Here is a 26,579-nt window from a genome sequence, read left to right as displayed (position 1 = left end):
GCAACCGATCATAACGAAAGCTAACCAATTCAATAGGAAGACTGAATCTCAGGTTAGAATATGGCATAAGCACACAACAAGCATGCCCCCACTCTATGCAGGAGATATGTACACTTTAAGAAACCTTTAAGATTAACATCCACTGGAGTAAAGGGATATATTTTACACTGACTACATTGACATACCCAGGTTTTATCACCTCCCAAAAAGAAATAGAAATACAGTTTTAACTAACATCATGTTATCTATCCTTATTCAGTAGGTGAGATTAGATCATCTCATGTGAATGTTATAAGACACCTTATCATGGGTGTATCCACATGCATTTACATTCGAAGCCTTTTAGAGTAATTCACCAATGTCAATCTCATATTGAATCCTATTGGGAAGCAGGGGGATACGTAACGTACAAGTTATAGTGACGTATCGATGCCTTCTGTAAAACGGCTCACAACAGAGGAGTTTAGTCACCAAAGGTAAAAAGTGCACAGTGCACTACGGATTATCCTCCCAATTCATGTTAATACAGATGAATTTACTACAATACCATAAACGGTTCCAAAAAGTGTTTTGCATCATTATGGGGTATATGATTTCAGGCAGATAGGGACAGCATGTGTAGCACAATCTATTAAAAATAGGCAAATTTGTACCTATATTGTCGCTCTATTTTTTTATTTTAACATCTAAGTAGGCCCAGAGTTCTGTGCTGATTAATTTCTTAATATCACTTAGATTTCGGAGATCATTTTTTCTGCTTAAGAGATCCCAGTCAATCCTGATGACTTCTTGCTGCCGTCACTATGGGGAGTGGTTTATACTTAGTACTTGATAAGCCCCCAAGATTTTCAGTTTTCTGTTCCGATGACGGAACACAAAACCAAAGAAATATTAATGCGTTGTCATGTGTAAACAGGGCTGTTGAGAGCATATGCAGCCTATGTGAACGGAATAATCTATAACTGATCATTCAATGCACACCTGAAGCGTGGTCGAAGTGTATAAACATAAATGACCACCGATCACCAAACAAGTAGCTGCTGATAGCGTAATGTAAATGGACCTGAAGGTTCGGAGATACTGCTACCCCTTGAAGACTACAAGGCTCCTGATCGTGATCATCTAAAACTTTGTCTATGTGAAAGATTTGGAGATCACAAAACAGCTCTATAAGGATATAACGTCTATAAGGGTATATTAGGAAATTTATCAGAACAGAATATCGGAGCTAAGAACTACAGTTTTAGTGAGACATTCTGTGAATTTTTGTGCAAATAAAAAAATGCAATAGCAAAACCCAAATCACAACCCTCCGCAAGCTAAAAGCGGTTAAATAAATGTTCTCTCTGTGTCCTATAATCGTATGGTAAATGCAAATCACATAATGAAGTTCTGTTCTGCGCTTGCCATTAGTGACTAAGCTCCAATGATTACATGTCAAACCTAAACTCCATTAAATTACAGTTCATTTCAACTTTCGAGAACAAAACTCCACCAGATTGTCCATCTGTAGAGACCCTGAAATTCTGAAGACTTTACCATTCAGTGATAAATCTCTGCAATTAATATACAATAATCAATCTATTGGTGGGAAACTTAAAAGGACTGCTAATCCTAAAATACAGGTTACCTGCTATTCTAAATTATCCAATAACATTCACAAATTCACATGTAGATGTCTAAGAACTCAAGAAGGAAGAAAAAAAAAATCTATGGTATATGTGGAGTGTCCGTCTGGGGCCTACTAGATTCTTAGGCCACATATCAGTAAGAGCTAATGGGTTAATTGCAAATCAACCCATAAGAAATACCCCGTAATTGCCTTCTGCTGAACCTTTGGGGCCCATTATTGTGTGAGGCTAATGTCTACTCAAGGAACCTCCGGTACTTGTCATAGACTTGTGAGAATTACTTAAATCACATAGGAATGTTTAATACTTGTGATGTGTATGAGTTTAGTGATTGTCTACTAAAACTAGATATTGAGTTTTGACACCTTGAGAAAGGTCTGAAGACCAAAATATGACTTATCCTGCTTGTCATTTATCTTGTAGGTGGTGTATTGGACACACGTGCACTTTTTATTATTTGGGTGTATTAGAGTGGGACCCACCCACAAGCAAGCACATCATCCTTGAACCCAGTACATAATACACTCACTTTATATCCATTACCAAGCTTAGTTTCTATTCCCTGAGGGGCAGAGGAGATCTGCCCTTCCGGGTTCAAGAGAAAATGTAGAAACCTAGTTCTAGTTCCTAAAAACCACAATTGAACCTTGTAAAATTTGTGAATGTTACGAGACGAAATCTAAATTTTGGATCACCTTGTATTTTAGGGGTAGTTGTGCCTTAAACCAAGATACATTGTGATTGAACCACCTCAGCTTGCACAGTGACCATCTAGAGACCTGCCATGTGGTTCAATGCGGACTGCAGGTAATTAGTGAGATTATATCACACCACCCCCTGCAGGTGTTTGCATAAAGGAAGGCGAATATTTCATCCTTTGCCCTTTATCTACTCGCAAAACAGATTGGATTACAACATACAGTAATAGTCTCTCTCTGCTTTGGCGCGCAGGCGTATATTTCCAGTGCATCCAAACCTTGATCCCCTGCTAAGTGAGCGGAGATTGTGTGTAGTCATTGGGTGTGAGATATCGGGAAGTGTAGGTCTGGGGTGTGGCTCAGTCTATTCACATATTATGTATTATATTTATAGATTATATTTATATAAATATTTCCTCTATATACAGTCAGGAGGTATCTTTATTCTGGCATCACGAAGTCGTTGCAGCCAGCGAATGGTCAAGTTCGGTGCTGTCACAGTCGGAGTCGTCGTAAAGGCCAACGTTCTGTAAATAGAAAAAGGAGTTACTTTTTTATGGTATATTTCCCATTGAACTCACACAGGCTTCTATTCATTTGTATGGGATATGTTTCGTTAGAGGGTCACTTAGATAGTGCTCAATTGTTTCTAGCTATTCATGCATAGTAAAAAGCAAACAAAATACCAACTTATCTTTCCTAATGAACCCTTTTAACTCTCTTGTAGCTCTCAAATATGTTAGAAAAACATTGAAAAGGTCGTCATCCACATTAGACTAACAGACTGAACCCATCCATTTCATCGGAACTGGCTGACCATCCATGTGATCTGACCGGTCATTTGGCATTAATACATGTATTTTTACCTGGTCTAATTACTGCTCTTCCTTTTTTGTTCCTGCATCTCTCCATTCCAGAGATATGGCCCAGTCTTCCTTGTTTGTAATACTAGTATTATTAGCCAAGGTGGCAAGATCATCAAGAAGATACCCTCAGAGAAGAGTTGTGTGAATGTGGTTGTCCACTACTCTGAGAACCCATTCTCAATCACCATATTTGCCCCTATTACAATAACGCTTATACTCCCCTTCGGTGCCATTCCAGTGGTGTCAACACTCACTCTCCCTGGGCCTACGCAACATTGTTACTTCATGAAATCTCTGTGCTCAATTAGCACTGGCTTCTATCTTCCAGTCTTTGGAGGAATCAAACATCAAGAGGAAGTCAGGGCTGTGGCTGGCAGCTCAATTTCTCTTGAATTTTGATGATATGTCTGAAGGTGTGGAGAGTGAACCAAACACTGATTGAGTTCATGGCTCGTATGACGTAACAACACCACGAGAGCCCCGGGAGAGTGAATACCGACACCGGAGGGGAGTATAAGCATTGTTATTTTAAAGGGGGCAAACATGGTGAATGAAATGGGGTTGTCAGAGTAGTGGACAACCCGTTTCAAAAGGATGACGACCCACTGGCTAACGCCACTAGATTTGCATACAATATGCAAAGAGCAAAAGAGGGGCCCATATCTCAGGAATGGAGAGGCGCAGGAACGAAATAAGAATAGAGCCAGATTTAAGAGAACAGCAGCATTTGGACGTGGTAAAGACAGGTCATAGTTACGGCAAGCGTTTGTCTGGCCAACACTCCCTTTGTTCTGAAGAGAAATAAGCTACTCTCAAGGGTTTCTGGCAAGAACTTCCCCACACACTCTCCATTGAGAAGTCTGTATGCCTATGGATGGGTTGGTCAAAACAGCTATTGAAAATGTATGGACAATCCACATTGTCTCTTTGCATTCAAGACCAGCTATAAATCACGTTTATATTCTTACAGCGGAGACTATGGGGACCATAAGGAACTGGATTTTTTTACCTATGCTAAGAGATTTTTAGTAGCATAGCTCAATATGATATAGTATTGTCTGTGCACAACAGCTAAAGTCATGGGCCTTGGTCCCTTGTCTTGTAAGATTATTATTACAAATAATAGGTGGAAATATTCTGCAGCAGATCTCCACTGGATAGTAGGGAAGTAGCTTCAATGACCTGTATTATTGTCATGCATAGTGACAGGGTTATGTGGCTCAGGGCACAAGAACGGTCACTTTCCCCTTTGGGCAGCTCATTTGACAAGCTACTTACAGTACTGTGCAAAGCTTTATGTAGGAGTGTAAAAAATCCATTTTAATTCACAACAGCATCAATTCTATTATGTACACTGCACAAAATCATAGATTTTGTAGGATTATAGTCCGGTGTATGAGTAACCAATGATACTAAACGGTGATGATTGTCATCATTTTGATATGTAGATGAAACTCTGATATGAACTGAAAAAAAAAAAAAAAAAGCTGTGTTGGAGGCATAAAACTATGTAGGAGGCAAGGATTTCAAAGCAAACCGGAGTTTCAGGATGAGGTATTAAAGCTCTTTTGAAAAGTTTTTCATCCTCAATATTGCCCATTTCTTGGTGCTTCTCAAAAAAACCAAAACTTGAGCAGCTTGTTTTGCGCTGAGATCTTTGCCTTGGAGCGACCTTGATGATGCAGTATAACTACCTTGTGTCTTGTTGCTGTGTTCAGTCTTGCCATTGTATATGACTTGTGACATAATGGCAGAATAAAGAGGTTGTCACTTCTCCTAACTGGGACACTGCCCACTCTTCATTTCCTGTGAGGCTTCCCAAGTGGACTCCTTTGACTTTATGGGCTTATTGCCCCTTTTTATGAACAAAAGGTCCTGACTAAGGTGCTGCAGACATTTTTTATATTTGAAGATTTGTGACATGAAACTCTCTTCCACAACCTCACCTACATAGCTGTTTCTGTATTAGTCATCATCATTTCATATATAAGTTAGCTATCTCACCTGTTTGGTATAACTAGTATATACACCTGACTATAATCCTACAAATTCCTTTACTTTGAACCTTGAAGAATCGATGCTGTTTTGAATGCAAATATTGATCCGATTTAGATTTCTCATTTGTTCATTCACTTTGCATTTTGTTAATTGATGAAAATAAAAGTATTAAAGATGACCTGTCAAAGTCAAAAGTGGCCAGATTTTGCTCCCATTTTATTTCTCCTGTTCCCCTAAAGGCTCATTCACATGACCGTTCCGTGTGTCCTGGTCATTCCTGGTTTTTTTTGCGGACCCACGGACAGGGCCATCTTTTCAATGTCTTTTGTGTAGGATCGGATGACACACGTAAGAACTTCCGTGTGCATCCGATCCTACAAAAAAATCACATCGGATGCCGTATGTCTGTTCTGTTATTATGGAACATGTCCTATTCTGTTCCGTAATAACGGACCGTGACTCAATACAAATCAATGGGCCCACAAAATCCCTGGACGCCGCACGGCAGCACTTCCTTGTGACCTCCGTCGGGTGCCCGTACAGTCTGTGTCCCACTCCCTGCCAGCCCCGCAGCTGCTCGCACTGCAATGTGTTAGCATATGCCCGCACTGCAATGTCAGCATATGCCCGCACTGCATTGTGTCAGTGTCTGCCCGCACTGCGGTATCAGCAGCTTCTCACACAGCTGTGCGCACAGCCACGGGGATGACTAGCGCTGCTGTCAGGAGGTTAGATGACATAATTACCTGCTGTGACGATCGCCTGCTCTCCTGACGTCGGCGGTGTCACTGCCTTCTATGCCCGTCTCGCGGGCGGCCCGAGACTGTCACTAGCAGTGACGTCACGGGCTCCCGCAATTCTTCTCTGTGAACGCGGCGGGCATAGAAGGCAGTGACAGCGCTGACGTCAGGAGTGCAGGATATCGTCACAGCAGGTAATGATCTCATCTAATCTCCTGACAGCAGTGCTCGTCCTCCCCTGCAGTGACCTGGGTTGACCTATTGATGTTAGCTCAGGTCACTGCACTACTCTCCCAGTCAATGGGGAACGTTCTGTTCTTCATTGACTGGGACAGTGACTATGGTATGGATCGTCGTGGGACCCCCTTATTGGATTACACCAGACCTGGATTTGTTTTTCTTTCTAATAAATTGGTGAAAGAGGGATTTTTTTGGGGAGTGTTTTTTCAAATAAAAAAAAAATTGACAACAAAAAAGTTTTATTACTGACTGGGTTGTGATGTCGGGTATCTGATAGAGGTGTGACATCACTAACCCCAGGGCTTGATGCCAGATGACATTACACATCTGGTATTAACCCCATATATTACCCAGTTTGCCACCGCACCAGGGCAACGGGATAAGTTGGGGCATAGCACCAGGATTGGTACATCTAATGGATGCGCCACTTCTGGGGCGTCTGGGGCCTGCTATTTTTAGGCTGGGGAGTGTCCAATAATGGTGGACCCCCCTAGTTTGAGAATACCAGACCCCAGCTGTCTGCTTTACCTTGGCTGGTGATCCAATTCGGGGGGGACCCCACGTTTTTTGTTTTAAATTAATTTATTTAATTTAAAATAACAGCATGGGGTGCCCTCTGTTTTGGATTACCAGCCAAGGTGAAGCTGCCAGCTGTGGTCTGTAGGCTGCAGCTGTTTGTTTTACCCTAGCTGGCTACAAATGATAGTGGGGACCCAACGTCATTTTTTTTTTTTTAATTATTTATTTATTTTTTTGGCTAAATAGAAGGTTAAGCACCCTTTAGTGCCACATGAAAGTCACAAAAGGGTGCCAGCTTACAATATGCAGGGGGGTGGGACATTATACATGTCTTTATCATCTATCTAGCTATCTCTCCATTCATTCATTCATTCATCCCTCTATCTGTCTGTCTCTATATCTATCTATCCATCTCTATATCTACTCATCTATTTATTTTTCTTGCTGCTTCCGTGTTTTTGCGGTCCGCAAAAAAAACGGAAGGCACACTGATGACACCCGGATGATACACGGACCGTATACGGAACGGAACGGAGGTCACACAGATGCCACACGGATGCATTCGTGAAAAAAAACGGACCGTTTCTTGCGCCCCAGAAAAAAGGAATGGTCGTGTGAATGTAGCCCTAATATTCGGGGGGGGGGGGGGGTTTAATTCTGCCACATGGTTCTAGAGATTTGGGGATTTTATATTTATTGTTAATGTTTGTGTTTTTTACCAAGGGGTCATGGCTTACAGGATTCTCTGGCAGCATGTCTTTAGGCTGCTCTGCCCTCTTAGTAAAAAGCAGAAAAATTATCACAAAATAAAAAGCCCCCTATCTCTGCAACTGTATGACAGATTTATAAAAAACAGAATACTTGGGAGAATACTTCTATTTCTGGAAGCATTCTTAATTGTAATATTTTTTCCATAACTGCCTAGAACTTTTGTACAGAATTGTATATGCTAAAAAAAGATAAGAAGTCTCCTCACATCTCTAACGACGCTTATCCCAACAGCATCAGATGGGTTAAAATCTACCCTTGATTGCCAGTCACTTTAACCATATTCGCCATTACCTCGCTGTCATTCGCTGTCACCTAGAATATGCGTTCTGACCTATCAGCAGATGCATGTGTGCCCTAATTACACCTCTCTACCCATCCCTGTGTTATAAAATTGTATAATATGAAAGTTATTTAAAAGGTTTTATTACCTTCATATTTCGTATGTTAATAGCGGGGAATTTGGTGACAGGGGCGGCGCCTTGCCCTATGGACATCTGCATATTTCCGTGGTATCACGCCCCTCTGGGCGTAATACCATGGAGCGACGTCCCCGTCTCTCATTCTATCCTGTGTGCATTGGAGCAGGCTTCTCTTCCGGGTTCTCCTTGTCAGTTTCAGACGCGCACTGCGCATGCGTCTGATGGCGGCGCGTGAACACCCGGAAGAGAAGCCTGCTGCAATGCGCGCAGGATAGAATGAGAGACGGGGACGTCGCTCCATGGTATCACGCCCACAGGGGCGTGATACCACGGAAATATGCAGACGTCCATAGGGCAAGGCGCCGCCCCTGTGACCATATTCCCTGCTATTTAAATACGAAATATGAAGGTAATAAAACATTTTTTATTACTTTCATATTATACAATTTTATAACACAGGGATGGGTAGAGAGGTGTAATTAGGGCACATATGCGTCTGCTGATAGGTCAGAATGCATATTCTAGGTGACAGGTTCCCTTTAAAAAGAAAAAAAAAAAAAACATTTTCTCTGGGTTTTGTTGTCTCTTCCATAGCCAAACCCTCAAGACTGAAGGTTACCGGTGTTTCTATCTGCACAAATTAACAAATTCATATCTTACCTCTCCTGCAGTTTGTTCGTTGCTTAGCTGAGTTTTCACCTTCTGGACAACAGCTTCTTTCTCAGAGAGCCCATCAGACTGGGTCAGAAGATCCAGCGGAGGTTCTGAGCTTTGAGACACAAGATCTTCAGAGCGCTCATCGGGGCGCTCATCTGTGTTGGTGCTGAGCACATCGGGAGTTACGCTGTGGGAGAGATCTGTGGTGTTCCCTTCTTCACCATCTGACAAGTTTTCTGAGCTGGGAGATTGATGTTGAGACATCTCTGCTTGCCACCTGCACATAAGACAAATATGCCGTCAATAACTTTTTAATGGAGGTGAAATTGAGGGGGGCAGGGTCCAATACTCCTCAACTGATGACTTGGCCTTGAATTGGGCTGTAATGGTATGATTTGTGAAGGTGACCGGAGTAAGGCTGTGACTGTAGTGCAGCTTAGGCTGGTTTCACACTACGTCTTTTTAACATCCGTCGAAAACGTTTTTTTAACGGAAGTACGGATCCTGTGCAAATCCGTTTTCATGTCAATGCATTTTCAATGGACTCGCGTCCACCTGCGTTTGCGTCCGTTAGACGCAGGATCCGACCTTTTGCGTTATTTTAACATGTTTCAAAAACGCAACATGTAGCGTTTTTGAGCTCCGTCCAAATACTGCAAATTGCTGGATCCTGACTATAACGCACGCAAACGCAGGTGAACGTTGCATGCTGATAGACAGGATCCTGCTTTTGGACTGAGCATGCCCAGAACCAGAGTGTGTGTCTGTGTGTCTGTGTGTCTGTGTGTCTGTGTGTCTGTGTGTCTGTGTGTCTGTGTGTCTGTGTGTCTGTGTGTCTCTCTCTCTCTCTCTCTCTCTCTCTCTCTCTCTCTCTCTCTCTCTCTCTCTCTCTCTCTCTCCGCAGCCCGGCTCCGAGCAGCTGACTCATAACCAAGATAAATATCGGGTATCCAAGGCCGATGTTTACCTTGGTTACCAGCGTCTGCAGCTGTCAGAAGCCTCCTCCCACTCTAGTTACCCTCACTCCCGATCACATGACTACAATGCCCGCCCCAAAACATCCACTGCAGGATCCTGCAAAATAACATATGCGTTTGCATACGTTATTTGCTGTAAAAGCAGGATCCGTACTTCCGTTAAAAAAACGTTTTCAACGGATGTTAAAAAGACGTAGTGTGAAACCAGCCTTAGTCTTGTCAGAGTTGTAGTACCAGGTACAACCGCTCCCATATGTCCAATATAAATAATAAGGGACTCATGCATCTGGTGGATAGGCTATTAAAAGAGTTGTCTAGGTTTGAGGTTACGTTCGCAGTCACTATGTGACTGCAGACTTTAGGATCCTCACAGTGTGTGTATGGCACACTGTGGGGATTATCTGCTTCGTAATAGGATTGAACAGTAATGTGACAGCTAGTGATGAGCGAGCATGCTTGTCACTACTCGGTACTCGCACGAGTATCACTGTACTCGGGCTGCTCGGCGGGGACCGAGTAATCTCGCGATACTCGTGCTTTACTCGTGGTCTTCATTTCTGCATGTTGGCGCTCTTTTGAGAGCCAGCCCTCATGCAGGGATTGGCTGGCAGACCACTGCAATGCCACAGCCCTGTTAGTTGTGGAATTGCAGTGATTGGCCGGCCTGCACAGCGTCACCGAGCCTTTATATCGGCCGGCGCGCTGTGCTCTGCTCACAGCTATTCTGACAGTGAGTGTAGGGAGAGTGTCGCTGATTCAGGGAAAGCTTTGCGGCCCTTTATAGCTTTTTCAGTTGCAGGGCTGCAAACAGTGTGACCAAAAGTCCTTCTCAGGACTATTCTAGTTGTATACAGGCAGGCAGGGTATAGCCAGGTCGGAGTACAGTAGCAGAGTCCTTCTCAGGACTATTGTTGCTATATACAGGCAGGGTATAGCCAGGTCTGAATACAGGCTAGTGACCAAAAGAGTCCTTGTCAGGACTATTGTAGCAGTATACAGGCAGGCAGGCAGGCAGGGTAGTGGTGACCGTATACCAGCCTTCATATCTGGGGCTGGTGTACACAGTGTAAAACAGTCCAGATAGTGTCTGACTTGTCTGTACTGTAATTGTCGCTCCCCAAAAAAACCTGTTAGTAGGTTATTATTGCGTCCGTGCTTGGTTTTTAAAACCGCACGTGTGTGCCTGTTGGTGGCAGCGTACAGGTGCACTGGTGTGCGTTTACCAAACTATTATATAACGCACAAGTGTAGTGTATAATACACGTCAGTCAGCAGTGGCTGATAGTGTCAGAGTTCTTAATTTTTGCTCCTAAAACCTGTGTTAGGTTATTATTGCGTCCGTGCTTGGTTTTTAAAACCGCACGTGTGTGCCTGTTGGTGGCAGCGTACAGGTGCACTGGTGTGCGTTTACCAAACTATTATATAACGCACAAGTGTAGTGTATAATACACGTCAGTCAGCAGTGGCTGATAGTGTCAGAGTTCTTAATTTTTGCTCCTAAAACCTGTGTTAGGTTATTATTGCGTCCGTGCTTGGTTTTTAAAACCGCACGTGTGTGCCTGTTGGTGGCAGCGTACAGGTGCACTGGTGTGCGTTTACCAAACTATTATATAACGCACAAGTGTAGTGTATAATACACGTCAGTCAGCAGTGGCTGATAGTGTCAGAGTTCTTAATTTTTGCTCCTAAAACCTGTGTTAGGTTATTATTGCGTCCGTGCTTGGTTTTTAAAACCGCACGTGTGTGCCTGTTGGTGGCAGCGTACAGGTGCACTGGTGTGCGTTTACCAAACTATTATATAACGCACAAGTGTAGTGTATAATACACGTCAGTCAGCAGTGGCTGATAGTGTCAGAGTTCTTAATTTTTGCTCCTAAAACCTGTGTTAGGTTATTATTGCGTCCGTGCTTGGTTTTTAAAACCGCACGTGTGTGCCTGTTGGTGGCAGCGTACAGGTGCACTGGTGTGCGTTTACCAAACTATTATATAACGCACAAGTGTAGTGTATAATACACGTCAGTCAGCAGTGGCTGATAGTGTCAGAGTTCTTAATTTTTGCTCCTAAAACCTGTGTTAGGTTATTATTGCGTCCGTGCTTGGTTTTTAAAACCGCACGTGTGTGCCTGTTGGTGGCAGCGTACAGGTGCACTGGTGTGCGTTTACCAAACTATTATATAACGCACAAGTGTAGTGTATAATACACGTCAGTCAGCAGTGGCTGATAGTGTCAGAGTTCTTAATTTTTGCTCCTAAAACCTGTGTTAGGTTATTATTGCGTCCGTGCTTGGTTTTTAAAACCGCACGTGTGTGCCTGTTGGTGGCAGCGTACAGGTGCACTGGTGTGCAATTTCCAGAAACTTTGATATAACGCACAAGTAGTGAATATACACGTCAGCAGTGCACAGCATTGCAAAATGCGCAAGGGCATTGGCAAGGAACAAGGAAGTGGACGTGATGGTGGTGCAGGCAGAGGCCGAGGTCGTGGGCAAGCTCTAATTTCGCCACAACAAAGGGCCACATCTAGTCGCTCGCACGTCCTGTCCCAAATTCTTGGGGACCGCAGCAGTACACCGCTCTTGAACCAAGACCAGTGTCAACAGGTTGTTAGTTGGATAGCGGATAATGCTTCCAGTCAGATTGGCACCACCACAAACACTCTGTCTTCCACACGGTCAAGTGTCAGTAGCCGTGATACTGCACCGCACATTTCTGAACCTGATCCTCCTTCCTACCACCAGGCTGAGTACACGTCCTCCTCGGACATTAATGATCCCACACTTGGACACTCGGAAGAGCTGTTCACGTTTCCATTCACACATTCTGGCCTCTCGCCAGCTCATATTGAAGTGGGTCATGAGGAGATCGTCTGTACAGATAGCCAAATATTTGAGCAGCCACGTTCTCACGAAGTTGGCAACGTGTCTCAACAAGTGGTGGACGATGATGAGACACAATTGTCAGCAAGTCAGGAGGAGGAGCAGGGTGCGGAAGAGGAAGACGACGTGGTGGATGATCCAGTAACTGACCCAACCTGGCAGGAGGATATGCAGAGCGAGGACAGCAGTGCACAGGGGGAGGGAGGCGTAGCATCACAACAGGCAGTAAGAAGCAGGGTGGTGGTCCCAGGCAGAAGTCAGGCAACCGTTCCCCGTAACAACACGACGACACAAGGTGCCTGTACAAATGTTAGGTCTTCACGAGTCTGGCAGTTTTTTAAGTTGGATCCAGATGATTCAAAAAAGGCCATTTGCAACACCTGCCGTGCCAGCATCAGCAGGGGTACCAAAACTAGCAGCCTGACCACCACCAGCATGATCAGGCACATGTCAGCCAAGCACCCGACTTTGTGGGAAGTACAACAGAGTCGAGGAGCAGTGCTTGCTGATGTCACTGCTACGTCTTCGCTGGTTGTGCATGCGAGCCAATCCTCTGTCCATGCTGCCTGCGAACAAGCCTCCTCCACTCCTGCACCTGCAGTTGCCTACGCAGAAAGAACACCATCATCAAGCACGTCCTTGTCCCAGCGCAGCGTTCAGTTATCCATTCAGCAAACCTTTGAACGCAGGCGCAAATACACTGCCAACACCCCACATGCCACAGTTCTAAATGCTAACATTTCGCGACTGCTTGCGCTGGAAATGTTGCCTTTTAGGCTGGTGGAGACAGAAGCATTCCGTGACCTGATGGCGGCAGCTGTCCCACGTTACTCGGTCCCCAGCCGCCACTATTTCTCCCGGTGTGCCGTCCCCGCGTTGCATAACCACGTGTCACAAAACATCACACGTGCCCTGAACAACGCTGTTTCACCCAAAGTCCACCTAACCACAGACACGTGGACAAGTGCTTGTGGGCAAGGCCGCTACATCTCGTTGACGGCACACTGGGTTAATATTGTGGAAGCTGGGACCCAGTCTGAGCGAGGGACGGAACACGTCCTTCCCACACCAAGGTTTGCAGGCCCTACCTCAGTCAGTGTTTCACCCACACTCTACAGCTCCGGAATGTCATGCTCTTCAGCCTCCTCCTCCTCCTGCGCATCCTCATCCACTGTGCCCTCCACACCAGTCACAAGCTGGAAGCACTGCAGCACTGCCTCGGCGAAGCGGCAACAGGCTGTGCTGAAGCTAATCTGCATAGGTGACAAACCCCACAATGCAGAAGAGCTGTGGACAGCTCTGAAACAGCAGGCAGATCACTGGCTCACACCTCTGAACCTAAAGCCAGGAAAGGTCGTTTGTGACAATGGCCGGAACCTGGTGGCGGCTTTGAGGCGAGGCCAGCTGACACATGTTCCATGCGTGGCCCATGTGCTCAACCTCGTGGTTCAGCGGTTTATAAAGTCATACCCAGAGCTGTCTGATCTGCTGGTAAAAGTTCGCCGCCTGTCTGCACATTTTCGAAAGTCACCTACTGCTTCAGCCGGCCTTGCCGGCTTTCAGCGCCGTTTGCATCTTCCGGCTCACAGACTGGTGTGTGATGTCCCCACGCGTTGGAATTCAACTCTGCACATGTTGGTCAGGATATGTGAGCAGAAGAGGGCAGTTGTTGAGTACCTGCATCACCTAAGCCGTCGGGAAATGGGTCAAACTCCACACATAACACCTGAGGAGTGGAGATGGATGTCAGACCTATGTACCATCCTCCAAAACTTTGAGGACTCCACCAAGATGGTGAGTGGTGATGACGCCATTATTAGCGTCACCATACCGCTACTCTGCCTTCTAAAACGGTCCCTTTTGAAAAACAAACATGATGCATTGCAGGCGGAGCGCGATGAGTTGCAGCAAGAAACAGTAGTGGGTGTGGGTGATAACACACAGCCCAGCCTCGTCTCATCACAACGTGCAGTGGAGGACTATGACGAGGAGGAGGATGAAGACATGGAGCAACTCTCCGGCCAAATTGAGGATATGACATGCACACCAGTCATATCCTCGATTCAGCGTGGCTGGCCAGAGGACAGGGTAGATGAGGAGGAGGAGGAGGAGGAGGAGGAGGAGGACAGCATGTTCAGTCATCTTGTTGGTCAGGCTACTGAAGTCCTGGCTGTTAAGAGTCTGGCGCACATGGCTGACTTTATGGTAAGCTGCCTGTCTCGTGACCCTCGCGTTAAGAACATCTTGGCCGACAATCATTACTGGTTGGTAACACTGTTAGACCCACGCTACAAGGAGAACTTTTTGTCTCTTATTCCCGTGGATGAGAGGTCAACCAAAATGCAGCAGTTTCGGAAGGCCATACTCACGGAAGTAGGCAAAGCATTCCCCTCACAAAACGCTAGCGGCATAGGTCAGGAATCAGTGGACAACCGAGGCGTACAGCCGAGAGAGGCACAAGTCCAATCCGCCAGAGGTAGGGGAACAGTCTTTAAGATGTGGGACAGTTTTCTCAGCCCCTCACGTACCACAGCCCCTGAGGTGCGGGGTAGTGCCACAAGAAATCCTAAGTTTGCCCAGATGCTGAAGGAGTACCTTGCAGATCGAACAACTGTACTCCGACATTCCTCTGTGCCTTACAATTATTGGGTATCCAAGCTGGACACGTGGCATGAATTGGCTCTCTACGCCTTGGAAGTCCTGGCCTGCCCTGCTGCTAGCGTTTTGTCAGAGCGTGTTTTTAGTGCCGCAGGTGGAATCATTACAGATAAACGCACCCGCCTGTCAACTGAAAATGCTGACAGGCTGACTCTGATAAAGATGAACAAGGGTTGGATTGGGCCAGACTTCACCACACCACCAGCAAATGAGAGCGGAATTTAAAGTTTGCCATGTACCTCCACTCACCCATGGGTACACTTCTCGACTTTGGATAATCGCTGGACTGCTCCTCCTTCTCCTCATGCGCCATCATGATGACCGTTACAATAGTTAGGTCTTTGTTTCAGGTATACCCCCAGTGGTAAATTTTTTCGCCCATTCTTTGCAGAATGGACATTACAACGACAGGAGACCCGCTCCTTTGCAATGGGAACAATGTTTTGAGGCCCTCATGCACGTCTCTACCCAGGGACAACGTGTAGCCTCCCAATTTTTGGCTGCCCTGCCTAAGGGCTATACTGAAATACACCCACTTCCTTAAAATGGACACTTAATGTTTTGAGGCCCTCATGCACGTCTCTACCCAGGGACAATGTGGAGCCTCCCAATTTTTGGCTGCCCTGGCAAAGGGCTATACTGAAATAGACCCACTTCCTTACAATGGGCACTTCAGGTTTAAAGGCCATCATGCACGTCTCTACCCAGGGACAATGTGGAGCCTCCCAATTTTTGGCTGCCCTGCCTAAGGGCTATACTGAAATACACCCACTTCCTTAAAATGGACACTTAATGTTTTGAGGCCCTCATGCACGTCTCTACCCAGGGACAACGTGTAGCCTCCCAATTTTTGGCTGCCCTGCCTAAGGGCTATACTGAAATACACCCACTTCCTTAAAATGGACACTTAATGTTTTGAGGCCCTCATGCACGTCTCTACCCAGGGACAATGTGGAGCCTCCCAATTTTTGGCTGCCCTGGCAAAGGGCTATACTGAAATAGACCCACTTCCTTACAATGGGCACTTCAGGTTTAAAGGCCATCATGCACGTCTCTACCCAGGGACAATGTGGAGCCTCCCAATTTTTGGCTGCCCTGCCTAAGGGCTATACTATAATACACCCACTTCCTGACAATGGACACTTAATGTTTTGAGGCCCTCATGCACGTCTGTATGCAGGGGCATTGGTGAACCTCACAATTTAGGACTGCCCTGGCAAAGGAAAATACTACAAAGACTCACTTCCTCAAAATGGGCACATTAGACTCAAGAGGCCTTCATGTACGTCTCTTCTCAGGGACATCGGAGTGCCACACAATGTTTTCACGTAAAATCTTTCATGTATTGATCTCAAAAAGTAACATACACCAGATCTATCTCACTATTGGGTATGTGCCCTTAACATTTCCGCCATGAAAAATCATTTTGGGGTCATTTTGGAAGGTTTTCTGGTGAGTCCGTAAAAATGGCGTAAAACGCGGACAAAATTGTTCACAGCTGTGACTTTTGAGTGATAAATGCTTCAAGGGGTCTTCCCCATGCTGTTGCCATGTCATTTGAGCACTCTTCTGAGACTTTTGTGACATTTTTAGGGTTTCTCCATGCTGCCGGGAGGTCATTTCACAAAAATACTCGGGTCTCCCATAGGATAACATTGGGCTCGTTGCTCGGGCCGAGTACACGAGTATCTTGGGAGGCTCGGCCCGAGCTTCGAGCACCCGAGCTTTTTAGTACTCGCTCATCACTAGTGACAGCAAGTATACGATTTCAATAGTTTCTGCCTCATTCTGATTAGTTGTGACTGACCTAGCACAAGTCACTTGTAGTTCACAAGACCGCGCACGTCTAGTAGGCCCATGACCACATGTAGGTAAATCTCTCTACATTGGACAATCCTCACAGCTTTGACAGTAATTATCCCAATTTTAGAGTTTGCAGTGAATGCAGCTAATGTCTACATATCAGAATTAAGGGATGTAGACATTTATCACTTTTAGTCATAATGATTTATTTTGGCTTTCCAATGTTCCCTTAAAATATTTTGTCTGTCCATGATTTTTTGATAAGCTGTCCAGAAAAATAAAAAAAAAATCAAGTTGGCATCCCTGACACTCTCATGAGATGCAATGTTTGTGCTGGGTGCGCATTCCTTGTAAGCATACCACTCATGCTCATCAAGTGATCAATATTAAAATGATTTGTAGGAATAGGACACCACTTAATATACTTAAAAAAACCTCTTAATTTGTGAATTCCAAAAGTTGAGTTGAAGGTGAGCATGCTGTAGCAAGGTTTCGGGTATGAAAACTCTTCATCAGGCTGATTTTTGTTGCAAGAGTAGAGAATAGATTGAGTTGTGATTCCATGGTCTGGGGTTCTTGTTCCATTGTAGAGGAATGGAGAAGCACTGCCGCTGGCTGTATGGCTTGTACAGTGCCCTTCCGGTCCTCTACAGGGGAACAAAACCACAGACTGCAGAACGACAACTCAACCTATCCTTTCATCTTGCGCTAACTTTATGACTGATGAAGGGTCTTTATACCCAAAATGTTGCTACTATACTGTAATCTGAACTTTTGGATTTCATGAATGAAGAGTATTGTACAGCATATATTAGGGAACTTTGTTACCTGCAGTTTTCCAACATAGTGTTATTAAAATTGCCTCTTTTAGCAGGAATGAACCATAAAAGGGTATTCCAGTCTAAAAAGTGTATTACCTATCCACTGCATAAAAGTGATGAACGTTAGTTCATTGGAGCTTCACATGCTGGGACTTTAGAATGGGGGACCCTGTGTAATGAATCAGCAGGGGGAGCTGGAACACCAGTAGAGTGCTAGGTAGGGATTCCCCACTAGATGGCACTAGACTTGAAACCAGCAGGAGGAGCCGAAGCACCAGGAGAGTGCTGACAGCAATCCCTACTAGAGGGCACAAGTCTCCCCAGTGGAAGAAGTGGATGGTCGTACGGGTTGGGGTCAGAACCAGGAGGTCTACGAGGTACTAAGGTTTAGACAGAGACAGAGTACAGGGAAAGCCAAGTCAGGAACTGAGAGGGAACGTCAAAGACCCGGGAAGGGTGGAAACCAGAGTAAACGGGCAAGCCGAAGCCGGGAGAGAAGGTACTAGCAACGAGTACAGGAGGACGGATCAACAGAGGTGGGAGGATGGGAGTCAGAGAGGAACGGAGGTGGCCAGGACGGAAGGCAGGGAGAACGGACACAGGCAGGATAGGAGGTGGGGGACCGGACGTGGTCAGGACGGGAGGCAGGGAGAATGAATGTAAATAGGACGGGAGGCAAGATCAGAACTCACAAGGGACCAGCGGCACACTGCAGAGCAGAATTATAACTGGCACTGCATGAACGGAAGTGCCCAGAAGATAAAGGTACAGTGATACCGGGAATGAGGCCCAGATCGGGGGCCCCTCCCCCCGGCCACACTCCAGGAAACACTGACAGCCGGGGTCATGACACCCTGGTCCTATAATGCATACACCATCTAAACCATCGGATGAGTGAAAAGCAAAAGGAAAAAACCTTACCTTTGTCTCCTCTCCAGCTCCAGTTCACTATCCACCTCCCCCTCTTCCTCCTCGGATGATACGCCTCGTTTCTGAGGGAGAAATAGACAAATAATTTTTTCATGTTTCTCATTAGTACTGAATGTATCTAAATATATAGGCTAAAGAAGACCTGAAGATTGCAAAACTTAAAGGGAACCAAACATCAGGATTTTCGTGTATAAGGTGCACTGGCTGTATGTAAATTTCTAATCTGTTACACGCCCTCGCTTCTTCAGATCTGCTGTAACCGCGGGAGCGCGCGCGGTGTCACAACAGGACTGGAGAACAGCTGATCTTACCGATTAGCTGCAGCAGGCAATATCGTAGCAGATGTCTGCTGCAGCTAATCGGTAAGATCAGCTGTTCTCCAGTCCTGTTGTGACCGCGCGCGCTCCTGCGGTCACGACAGATCTGAAGAAGCGAGGGCGCATGCGCCGCCCTCTCATGCACAATAATACTGTGGGCTTCGGAAACACTGCGCTGGAGATTAGCGCTATGCGTAAGCGATAACTCAGACGCTGTGTGACAGAAGATTAGAAATTTACATACAGCCAGAGGGAGGGAGGAACAGGGGGCGGGAATCCACGTGCATAACCCGCCCGGATATTATCTGGAGTGGTGCACACGTCAATCAAAAAGATGATGAATTTTCAAACTTTATAAACTTGAATTCCACAGCCTAAACATCCGAGCTGCCCACTAATGGTATGTACACAATGTGCCTGATAGTGCCAGTACTGCACTGGCTGCACCTTAAATCGAAAATCCTGATGTTTGGCTCCCTTTAATTTTCTCTGCATCCAAGCAATTTCTTCATAACACTGATCTCACTCTCACAAAGTTGTAGTTTGTCTTTATTATATTTAAAAAGTCTCAGGAGGGGTAAGGCTATAGAGGGTCCAGAGGCAGAAAACACACTAAAAACCTGGCACCTGAAGGGCGAATACATAAAATAAATGTAATTCAAATCAGTATGTGGTGTGACAAAACGTTTCCTTCATAAAAGCATCACATCTTTTAGGTACACTTGTGTGCAGTTTACAGCAAAGTTGTGGAGGTGATGATTTGGCCCCACAGAGCCCTGACCTCAACATCATTGAATATGTCTGGGATTACATGAAGAGACAGAATGACAATATCCATAGAAGATCTGTGATTAGTCCTCCAAGATGTTTGAACAAGCTCCTTGCCAAAGGCCTTAAAAAATGTACGTAGTGTACCTGGAAGAATTGATGCTGATTTCAAGACAAAAGGGTGATCACGCCAAATATTGATCAAAATTATTTTTTTTCTTTTGTTCATTGAGAAAGATAATCTATTAAAACTTCTATTTTTTTTTCTTTTCTTTTTTTTTTTTTTAAAAGCATTCTTACATTGTAGCATTTTTGCCACACCAGCATAAAACTTTTATACATTACTGTATTTATATCTGACTTCTTTAGAAATGCTCAAGCTGTCACTATTTCACTAGTGTAGCAATGGATTTAAAGTGAACCTCCACCCAAAAATCAAAAGTGATTATGCATTTTTAATTGACTTCCTACATTATGTCTTCCAACTGTCTCCTCCTGAGTTCAGTATTCCATTCGTCTTCGAATGGCTACCGCAGTGTCATGAATGTAGCACCAGCGACTCGGTCTCTGACCACACCGCTGTCCCGATGCAACATAGCACCAATATCCCTGCACTCCTCTTGTCCTTGCAGACGTACATGTATGTTTTGCGCAATCCTCTGGTCTTTCGAATTGCTGCACAGGGTTTCCTGGATTCCAGCCCAGGGAGTGTGTGCTTTCTGTTCCTTTAAGGGGAAGCATGTACACTTTGCACAGGTGTACCCAGGGTATCGCTGAGAGGCACCTGGTATTTAAGGCTCTCTACCCTGATGGGAGGAACTCACTAGGTTTCTGACCTACCTCCTCTTAGTTAGACCAGCCGGTTGCTCTGGTCTGCCAGTGTCCAGCTCCAGTTCTGCTAATAATCAGTACTTTGTCTGCTGAAGATCTGTGTGTTCTGGACACGTCCTGTATGTGTCTGTGTCCTAGTACCAGCCTGAATAATGCACCTGTTCTTGATGGTCTTAGCCTGATGTCCTGTACCTGCAACCAGATACCCGATGTCTTGTGCCTGATGACCTATGTCCAGGTTCAGAATTCAGGTACATGACATCAATTAGGAGACTGAAGTATGATGTCATGAACCTGAATTCCAAAGTCTCAAACCTGTAACCTGGTGACTGTTGTCCTTCCTGATATCCGGTGCCTTATGTCTGGTGCCTGACCCTGTGTATCCATTCCAGTCCTCTCTGAGTTCCTGTGTGTTTGCCCAGTCTCTCTACCAGTACCACATCCTGTCTATGACCATACACCTGTCCTGCTGTCACCTAGCTCCGCTCAGCTGCCACAGTCCCTGGGAGTGGCAACTGGCATTTAACGGCAGCCAAGCCCATCCTCACCATCTGAGGCTCTCGTGAATACCTGGTAGGTGCTTATTTAAGCCCTTATGTCAGGGTTAAGCCCAGGTCCCCCTATGGTCCAGTGGGTCAACTCAGTCTTGCAGCCGCGAGCGTTACAATTAAGAAGTGCAGTGGTAGATCTAAAATTACATGGTTGCATGGTTTAGACTTACCACCGCACTAGCTATGGCACTGCAGTGACCATCTAAGAAACAAGATGAATGTAACATCAATGAAAATCACAGCAGGAGGCAAATGGAGAGCGCTAGGTATGGTGACCTTATATAAGAAATGTATTCTCACTCTTCAGTTCCAAGGTGAATGGTCACTTTAACTCATGGTCTACTTTGACTCAAGTCTTTTACCTGGCTTCTGGTGACCGCAGCTCTATATAGCATTGCTGCTGGTGTCAAGTGTTGTCCTCCTCTGGCTGATCTGCTCCCAGTTGCCTTCCCTAATGGGGATTCTGGGCTTGGTGGTCCAGGTAATGAACGAACTGGAGAGCATTCTGCACTCTGGCTCTCTCTACGAGCCTCTGCCTCCAAAGGGGTACATAACAGATCAGGACTGGAAGAAGATAAAGGATGAGGATCACGTGGAGGTGGTTGGCTCTGAGGCGTTGGCTCAGGAGTGACTGCTGCCCTCAAGTTGACCATTTCTTTAGCTTTCCGGTAACGTGGCTTTCCACGGCGACCTCGTCCTGGAGATGGAGGCAATTTCTGGCAACCAGTTGGAGTTGATGGAGACAAGCCAGAGTCTCCTTTAGGTAGAAGGACTTCAGATTTCAAGATGTCTGGTCTGTTATTAAGAAACTCAAGATATTCATGATATGCTCACAATATGTAAAACAGGTATACATTAAAAATACCTACTAATAGTCAGAAGCAAAGCGATCTGACATTTCTCGTTGATGTGTTACCTCTTTCCATGTGGGGAAAGTTTCTGTGGCACATTTCTTTTTTTAATAAGTTTTTCCACAGTGCTTGATGGCCGGGGCTGTTGTCGAAGAATGGCGGGATATTTCTTCTCAAGATTTTGTTCTCTCCTGCAAATACAGACAATTTTATTATGTATTCTTGTTGCTAATGTTTTTCATTTTATTCATAAGAGTTTCGAGACTCTGGGACTCTCTGCCACAACATGTTGTGATGGTTGATTCACTAAAAAGCGAGCGAGGTGCTGAACTAAAGTAAAGTGCTGAATTTAAGATAAGTGCATAGTTTCAACACAATTACATAGTTTGACACAAGAACATAGTTTGAATTTATCCTTAGACGTTTCCCATTGGGTTTTTTTCGCTTTGTTTTTCTACTTTACTGTTGATCCCCATTTGATAGGTGCTCCATGGACAATGCTACCAGGTGTGTATCTTGTCAGATGTATGCATGCCTTGAGCAGCCGTTCGAGGGTGACTATGTCTGCACTCGATGCATGCATGTTGCGTGTTTGGAAGCCAAGGTAACTGATCTAAATAAGCAGCTTGCAACACTAAGGGGCATTGCAAACCTGGAGAGGAGTTTAGAGCTCACTGAGCTTTCTCTGGCTGGGGCCAGTGATATGGAGGAGGGTGGAGGTGGGGAAGATCAGGACCCAGAGGTAGGTAGCTGGGTAACAGTTAGAAGAAGAGGTAGGGGGAAAAGTGTCAGGGAGCCTAGTCCAGACCTGGCACAACCTAGTAAATATGCCTGTTTGGCTGATATTAGGAATGAAGGGCCTGGACTAGGGTCACTACAGCAGGATGTTACTCCTAGCAACCAGGAAAACAACTGCTGTAGGAAGGAGGGAAATAGGAGTGCAGCAAAGCCCAGACAGATGTTGGTGGTAGGGGACTCTATAATTAGGCGGACAGACAGGGTCATCTGTCGCCGAGACCGTGAATGCCGAACAGTGTGTTGTCTGCCGGGTGCTCGGGTTCGGCATATTGTGGATCGGATAGACAGATTGTTGGGTGGGGCTGGGGAAAACCCAGCGGTCATGGTGCACATTGGTACTAATGACAAAGTTAGAGGCAGGTGGAAGGTCCTTAAAAATGATTACAGGGAACTAGGAGAGAAGCTGAAGTCCAGGACCTCCAAGGTGGTGTTTTCAGAAATACTACCGGTGCCACGAGCGTCACTAGAAAGACAGCGGGAGCTTAGGGAGATAAATATGTGGCTTAGAAATTGGTGCAGGAAGGAAGGGTTCGGGTTCATGGAGAACTGGGCCGACTTCTCAGTCGGCTACAGGCTCTACGGTAGGGACGGGCTGCACCTCAATGGGGAAGGTGCAGCTGTGCTGGGGGAGAAAATGGTCAGACGGATGGAGGAGCTTTTAAACTAGGATCGAGGGGGAGGGAGGGTAGTGGAGCAAATAAGGGGATAGATAGAGCAGATAGAGACAGGGAGACGGTAGGGGTCAATGAAGGATTAGGGGGGGATGGGACATACAAGGAACCTAGGGAGGCTAGGAGTAATAAAGGTGTTAATAGGATTAAATGTCTACTGGCAAATGCAAGAAGTCTTGCAAACAAAATGAATGAATTGGAGACTCTTATGTTAACCATGGATTATGATGTGGTGGGCATTACGGAAACCTGGCTGGATGAACGCCATGACTGGGTGACAAACATACAGGGTTATAGTACATTTAGGAAGGACAGGAAAGGCCAAAAAGGTGGTGGGGTGTGTATATTTATTAAATCTAACCTAAAACCTGTGTTGTATGATGACATTGAGGGGAACAGCAACAATGTAGAGTCAGTATGGGTAAATGTACATGGGGAGGGGAATAATGGAAAAATGCTAATTGGAGTTTGCTATAAGCCTCCTAACATACCTGAACAAATAGAGGGTGAAATGCTGGAACAAATTGAAAAGGCAGCTAATAATAATAATCGGGTTCTTATTATGGGGGATTTCAACTATCCAGACATTCAGTGGGACATAGAATCTTCTGGTTCTACTAAAAGCTGTAAGTTCTTATCTACCATTCAAGACCATTTCCTCTCTCAGATAGTAGGTGAACCGACCAGGGGAGATAATTTGCTAGATCTGGTCCTGTCAAATAGACCGGATAGAATTTCAGATCTACAGGTCCGGGAGCACTTGGGCACCAGCGATCATAATATGGTAAGCTTCAACATAATATTCAATAGAACATTTCAAAGGGGGAATGCTAAAACCTGGAATTTTAGGAAAGCTGATTTCAACAAATTAAGGGAAGAGCTTAATTGTGTAGATTGGGACAAAGTCATGGTAACTGGGGATACCGAACATAAATGGGGTAAGTTTAAGGATATACTCCTAGAGTCCTGTAAAAAACGTATACCCAGTGGTAATAAAATGTCCAGGAATAAAAAGAAACCACTATGGATAAATAAGACTGTACAAAGTATAATAAAACAAAAACAAAGGGCATTTAAAATCTTAAAGGCTGAGAATACAGAAATAGCATTGCAGGAGTATAAAGATATCAATAGGAAATGTAAAAAAGAAATCAAACAAGCAAAATTAGCTACTGAAACAAAAATCGCCAATGACATTAAAATAAATCCCAAAATCTTTTATAAATACATTAATGCCAAAAGGAAAACAAAGGATAGTATCGGCCCCTTAAAATATAATAACAAGTTAGTTATAGAGGACAAACAAAAGACTGAGATATTAAATAGGCATTTCTCATCTGTATTCACCAAGGAACTGACTGTACCAGGGATCATTCAACAAGTGAAAAATCAAAGTCCACCACCCGATATAATTAATTTAACACAAGATGAAGTACGCCTACGTCTGAGTAAATTAAACATTGACAAATCCCCAGGGCCAGATGGCATTCATCCACGAATATTGAGGGAATTGAGCTCCGTAATCGACAGACCGCTGTATCTCATCTTTTTAGACTCACTTGTAACAGGGTTGGTGCCTCAGGATTGGAGGATTGCTGATGTGGTACCGATATTTAAGAAAGGTAAGAGGGTAGATCCAGGCAACTACCGTCCAGTAAGCCTGACATCAGTAGTATGCAAAGTTTTTGAGGGCATTTTAAGGGATGACATGCAAAAATATATTGCAGAAAATAATATGATAACTGACAAACAGCATGGATTCATGAAAGATAAGTCGTGTCTAACCAACCTGTTGGGGTTCTATGAGGGGGTAAGTTCAAACCTGGATATTGGTAATGCAGCTGATGTGATTTATTTGGACTTTGCAAAGGCATTTGATACTGTACCACATAATAGCCTTATACTAAAGCTCCAGAAGCAAGGACTAGGGGACACAATATGCAACTGGGTAAGGAATTGGCTAAAAGATAGGAAACAAAGAGTAGTCATAAATGGTACATTCTCTAAATGGGCTGTAGTCAGCAGTGGGGTGCCGCAGGGATCTGTGCTTGGACCGATTCTTTTTACTCTCTTTATTAATGACCTTGTGGATGGGATTGATCGTACAGTGTCAGTCTTTGCCGATGACACCAAACTATGTAGGATATTAAAAACTGACCTGGATAGTACAATATTACAAAAAGATCTGGATAAGGTGTCAGAATGGGCAGATACTTGGCAAATGAGATTTAATGTTGATAAATGTAAAGTAATGCACCTAGGACGGAGTAATCCTATAGCTGCGTATACATTAAATGGAAGTAAACTCGGGACTACAGAACAGGAGAAGGACTTGGGTATTCTCATTACAAATAAGCTGAGCAGCAGCACTCAATGTCAAGCAGCAGCTGCTAAAGCAAACAAGATTTTAGGGTGTATAAAAAAGGAGATTAGATCCCGTGATCCCAACGTATTGTTACCCCTCTATAAATCACTTGTAAGGCCACATCTGGAATACGGGATCCAGTTTTGGGCTCCACATTTTAAAAAGGACATTCAGAAGTTAGAGTCAGTTCAAAGGCGGGCAACTAGACTATTACAAGGAATGGAAGGCCTCCCATATGATGACAGGTTGAAAAAGTTAGATATGTTTAGCTTAGAAAAAAGACGTCTCAGAGGAGATCTCATTTATATGTATAAATACATGTGTGGTCAATATAAAGGACTGGCACATGACTTATTCCTTCCAAAGACAGTACTAAGGACCAGGGGGCACTCACTGCGAGTGGAAGAAAAGCGATTCCGAAACCTAAATAGGAAAGGGTTCTTTACAGTTAGAGCGGTCAGACTGTGGAATACCCTACCACAAGAGGTAGTAATGGCAGATACTATAACAGCTTTTAAAAAAGGGCTGGATGATTTCCTCAGTACACACAACATTGTTGGTTATAAATGACTTCGTGACTAAATGTAGAACTGGTGGAGGAAGGTTGAACTAGATGGACCTAGGTCTTTTTTCAACCTAAGTAACTATGTAACTATGTAAAAAAGTACAGGGAGAGCCTGGATGACTCTTGAAAAATATAATATTATGGTTATGTGTACTAAATTTTGTAGATACGATGTTGATCCAGGGAACTAGTCCTATTGCCACATTTGGAGCTGGGATGGAATTTTTTGCTATAATATGGGGCAATTCGGATGCGTCT

The 26,579-nt window shown here is 44.7% G+C and overlaps 1 protein-coding gene across 2 annotated transcripts in view; it reads right to left on the bottom strand.

Moving 5' to 3' along the window:
* Positions 1-224: 224 nt before the first annotated feature.
* Positions 225-26,579, bottom strand: part of MAP3K12 (mitogen-activated protein kinase kinase kinase 12) — a 216,602-nt gene continuing 190,247 nt past the window's right edge. For both annotated transcript variants that reach the window (XM_075337201.1, XM_075337202.1), the window contains exons 10-14: positions 21,988-22,113; positions 21,434-21,866; positions 18,596-18,666; positions 8,543-8,816; positions 225-2,856 (exon numbers count right to left, since the gene is read on the bottom strand). In XM_075337201.1, coding sequence (XP_075193316.1) covers positions 2,782-2,856; positions 8,543-8,816; positions 18,596-18,666; positions 21,434-21,866; positions 21,988-22,113 — 979 coding nt within the window. In that variant the 3' untranslated portion in view covers positions 225-2,781. The remainder of the gene's footprint in view (positions 2,857-8,542; positions 8,817-18,595; positions 18,667-21,433; positions 21,867-21,987; positions 22,114-26,579) is intronic.

This window comes from Anomaloglossus baeobatrachus, chromosome 2 (genome assembly GCF_048569485.1).
Source record: "Anomaloglossus baeobatrachus isolate aAnoBae1 chromosome 2, aAnoBae1.hap1, whole genome shotgun sequence".
NCBI classification, from domain to species: domain Eukaryota; kingdom Metazoa; phylum Chordata; class Amphibia; order Anura; family Aromobatidae; genus Anomaloglossus; species Anomaloglossus baeobatrachus.
This window is presented reverse-complemented; position numbering and strand designations above follow the sequence as displayed.